General features: G+C 60.0%; 1 protein-coding gene across 1 annotated transcript in view; it reads right to left on the bottom strand.

The window, feature by feature from the left end:
* The window catches only part of Wnt10a (Wnt family member 10A), a 13,542-nt gene extending 9,331 nt beyond the window's left edge, over positions 1-4,211 (bottom strand). The window contains exons 1-2 of the mRNA XM_008825737.2: positions 3,514-4,211; positions 2,291-2,550 (exon numbers count right to left, since the gene is read on the bottom strand). Of these exons, the coding sequence (XP_008823959.1) occupies positions 2,291-2,550; positions 3,514-3,626 (373 nt within the window). The 5' untranslated portion in view covers positions 3,627-4,211. The remainder of the gene's footprint in view (positions 1-2,290; positions 2,551-3,513) is intronic.
* Between the last annotated feature and the right edge of the window lie 386 nt (positions 4,212-4,597).

Here is a 4,597-nt window from a genome sequence, read left to right as displayed (position 1 = left end):
CCCTGATATTACTCTTGGGGTAAACAAGTCAACAGGCTTCATAATGATCAATCCTTAGCTCTTGGTGGCTGGCCTCCAAGAGTTGCCTTCTGGGATTAAAGTTTAGTTACTCCTGGAGGAGATATGGCGACCACCAGGAGTTCATTGACCAGGCAGAGGTTGGAGGGAAGTAGCGTCTTTCCAAAAGCCCAGAGCCGTCCACTTTAAACCGGGAGAGGTAGAAATGAGGTGTTGCCACTGGGAGGAAGGGCAAAAGCCACGGAGGTAGGGCGGGGTTCCAAGGCCGGGGGAAGGAACCCAGGCCCTCTGGCTGGCGGAGCCCAGGAGCCGCGATCCCGCCCACTCTCCTCTCTGGGCGCCGCCCCGCCCTGGCTAGCCCTGGCAAGTCTCCCCCTCCACCCCTAACCTCTCTCCCCACCGTCCCCCCAGCTCACCTCCCGCTTATTAAACTGCAGGTGAACCCGGAGCACCTGGCCTCACGCCAAACCCGCGAGGTTCCACAGCTCCAAACTCGCCCCCAACCTTCAAAGACCCCAGGTCCTCCCACCCGGCCGCACCGGCCAGACTGAGAGCCCATCAGGACGCCTGGATCCAGGCTAGAGGGAGCCCTAGAGGGGACACTGAGGCCAAGGTGAGGGCTGAAGAGCTAGCCTTGGCTTGCCTCCCGGGATGGTGGCGGGAGGAAGACCCCCGCCCCCGCAACAGCTGCCGGAGCCTCCAGTGTGCAGAAGCTGAAGCAGGAGCTCTGGGAACCCTTCTGAGCCTGAGCGTCTCGGAAATGCTATGGGGAGCACGTGTGACCTAGCAATCCGGGGGTGGCATCGGGTGGCTCCTCGGCGGTGAGCGCCGGCCTGGCCCTGCTGGGACCTGGAAGATGCTGAGGCCTGTCTGCCCCTTGGTGTCACCGAGCGCGGGCGGCAGGGCGGGGATGGCGCGCAGCGGGAATGGGGCCAGCCTGTGGGCCCGGGTTCCCGGGCGGCGCCCCCTGGCCGGCTGGAAGGGACTGATCGGGCTGCGCCCGGCGTGAGAGACCGATGCGAGCGAAGGCCAGGGGGGCGCCCTCTCGGAGAGCCGCACCGATGGGGCCGAGAGCTCTCTGCCGAGGCCCGCGGGGATTAGTTCGCGGCTGCATGCCGCCACACGCGTCGGGCTGGGCTCGGCCGGGGTAGAAACAGCGCCCCCGGCGCGCGGGGGAGGGAGGAGGGAGCGCGCAGGGGCGGGGCGGAGGCCTGGGGCTGAGCTGGGGGAGGCTAGGGTGGCCCCTGACTTGGAGGCCCAAGGGATGCAAGCACAAGTCCTGCTGAAAGGGAAAAGGTCCTGATTAGCTTTCTTCTGAAGCTGAGGTATATAGAAGCCTGGCTCCAAGGCTACATGGTCTATGAGTGTCCCTCCCCCACTACCAACTAGAATCTCTTAAACCTTAAGGACCCAGGGCCACCAGGTCCCCACACTGTCCAACAAGCAGCTGACAGGAGGTGAGATAGGTATCTAGCTAGGTAAATCCAACAGGGAAGGCACCCATCTTGCTTCAGAGACCTGATTCAAAATCCAAGATGAGACTGGGAGGTGGGTGTGATTGGAAACAAGTAACAAAACTACCTGCCATCTCCAGCCCAACCACTGTATGGATTGTTTGGGTAGGCCCTGGGTCACCCAGAAATTGAGGAGAGAGGACAGGGAGTGCTTTGGTTCCTCAGAGCAATGGGGGAACAAGGGTTGACAGGGCTGTCAGCCCTGCTGGGTTGGGAGCCAGGGTTCATAAGCTCACATACACCCAGCGCCCTGATTCAGAGAGGGTTTTGGGGTGGTGAGAATGACACACAGGCTGGTTGTGGACCCTGCCACAGCGGGCAGAACCTCTGTAGAAGAACAGGCCATTTACCTGCCCAGGCTTCCCCACCTACATCAAGTGGCAGAAAGTTCCCACCCTTTTTTTCCCCTATGCTTCCTCTCTGAAAGGCACTCCATTCTTAACTTACAAAGTAAAGGGTAAACGGAGGCAGGAGACAGGGATATTTTCTGGACCCAAAGCATGAGGTGTCTAACAGAGCAGGCTAACACAGGAGTCTAGTTCTCTGGTATGGAACCTGCCTCCCTCAGCCAGAGCCACTTCTGTCCCATGTGTCTGTCCCCACCCCATGATGCTTTTCTGAGACTGAGAAAAGGAAAGCATGAGGGCTGGTAGATGCAGGGATCAGAGGAAATACCAGCTTGAGAATCCAGTAGGGATGGCTGGCAGATTCTGGGGTACAGGTGGGAAGGAAAGGGGGCTGGGGTGAGGGGCAGCTACCTCTGCTGAAGATGGGACTTTCGTAGGGGATTTTGTTTCGAGTCTCCAGGCTAGAGCAGTTCCAGCGCTGGTCCCGGAACTGGTGTTGGCACTCATGGATGGCGATCTGGATGCCCTGGATGGCAGAAGCGGCCACGTCAGGGTGACGCACACACACCTCCATCTGCCGCCTGCTCAGGCCGGGCAATGTCAGGCACACTGTGTTGGCATTGAGCACAGGCTCTGGTACTCGAAGGCCCAGGATGTCATTGGGTGCTGACCTGCAGGCATGTGGGGTGGATAAGCATTTTGTGGGAGATCATGAAGGCTATTTGAAAACACACATTCTGGCCCATAATCACTCTGCCCCAACTCATGGATCTGAAAGTTGGGCCCATTAGTACACTCTTTTCCTCATTCCCTCCAACAGAACCCACCCAGCTGCACACCCATAAAGGTAAATATGTTCAAAGGCTATGCCTGCACTTACAGTATTTTAGTTTATTCCCAGATGCCTCAAATGGTGCCCCAGGAGCCTACCCCAAAAGCCATGTTTCAATCACTGGTGTCTATTCAGACATGCTCTGTACACACCATGGTGGGCACAGAGACCCAGAGCACTTACATACATGCACACTTTGACAGTTATAGACATACACGTGTGCGTACAGACATGCACAGAAGCACATTCACACGTTTTCCTTAACATACATTGACCCATGAGCTCTCATAGTTGCATACATATTCATGCAAACTGCTGTTTGCCTAACCGTTTACTGGAACACACACACACACACACACACACACACACGAGACTTTCAGGTAGTCTCTCTCGCTTACCCCATCTGAAATGGGGAAAACCCCTCCAATCCTTCTGCTCCTCCTGCTCCTGCCTGGGGTAATACTCAAGGTGGAAAGAGGGAGGCAGTTTGAGTTTACTCTTGGAATGGGAGTGCACTGCCCCAAAGTGGCAGGGACTCCTGACTGGCACTTAACTTCCACAAACCCACCTTCCCTCCTAGCTGCCATCACTCCCCTGGGCACTACCCTGTCTCCCTGGACTGCCCATATCCTGTCACCAGTCCAACCTCTTCCTTGGGGGGAGCTCACTGTCTTTGATTGGGCACCAGCACTTTCTCTGTGACTCTGTCCCCACTCATTACAGGGTCCCTTCCCCAGCAAGAACACTGGATGCCCGGCCCGAGGGTCCTAGCTCTCCAAGAGGGCGGAGCGTGAGGGCTCACCTGGGCACAGCGGCAGCCAGCAGCAGTAGAAAGAACAGGAGCGCCCAGAGCTCAGGCCGCGGCTGGGGCCGGGGTGGGAGCCGCAGCCAGGGGCGAGGGTAGGCGCTGCCCATGGCGCGCGGGCCGTGACAGGCCGGGAGTGGGGGGCTCACAGCCCGGTGGGACTGACGAGCCAGGGTCGCGGGCGCATGATCAGCAAGGGTCGGGACGGCTGCGACACACAGCTCCGACTCAGGTCACGGCTCCCGCAGCAGACGGCGCCCGCCTCCCCGCTCCATGGGGCAGCGCCCCCGGGCACCGCCCTCGGGGGGGTGGATGGGGAGCGGGCGAACCGGGCACCTCCTGGCACAGGGGTCCAGGGAATTTCCCGAGGCCCCCTTGCGACAACTCCTGGTGCCTCTCGAGGGCGAAGGGGGGCCCGGAGGTGCAGCGGGCTGGGGACTCGAGACTGGGGTGCCGAGGAGCCCCCCCACCCCAGTGCAGTGCCGCGAGCCTGCGCTTCAGAGGGTGTGCGAGGCGGGCGCGGTGGGGGCGGCGCTGTCTGGCCCAGCCCCACAGCCAGGAGAGTGAGTGACTGTCCCAGCTCGGGTAGCTCTGCCCCCCCCCAGTAGAGTCTTAGGGCTCTACCCCATGTGACGTCATGACTGGGGGGGGTGAGGCGTGCACGCGTCCGGAGGCCACTGTGTCGGCTCAGGACTTGGGATGGGAGCGCGCGTGCAGAGAGAGGGCTGAGGAAGGAGAGGTGCTGGGGTCTGAGCGTCCTGCACCGGGAGATGAAGGCGTGTGCTACCCCGAGGTGTGTGTGCCCGGCTGAAGCCAAGATGCAGCTGCTGAGGAGCGTCCCCACCCAACTCACACACCTGCGGGCCTGGAGGGGAGAGGCTGGCCCCTCCGTTTCACCCTCTCTACTTTAAGAGGGATTTCCCCCAGCCTGCCCTGATAGGCAGACGTGGGGTCCTGGGAAGGGGTTTGGCAGCCTCTGACTTTTTCTCTCCTTTGCCGTGTGGTTTTCCAACACGTGTTCCTGGAGTCACCCTGTGCCCCTTTATGAAATGAGTAACGAGGCCCACTTCATCTAGTGAGT

Source organism: Nannospalax galili, unplaced genomic scaffold (assembly GCF_000622305.1).
Source record: "Nannospalax galili isolate Female #2095 unplaced genomic scaffold, S.galili_v1.0 scaffold127, whole genome shotgun sequence".
Lineage (NCBI taxonomy): Eukaryota > Metazoa > Chordata > Mammalia > Rodentia > Spalacidae > Nannospalax > Nannospalax galili.
Note: the sequence above shows the minus strand (reverse complement) of the source record. Positions and strands in the feature narration are given on the sequence as shown.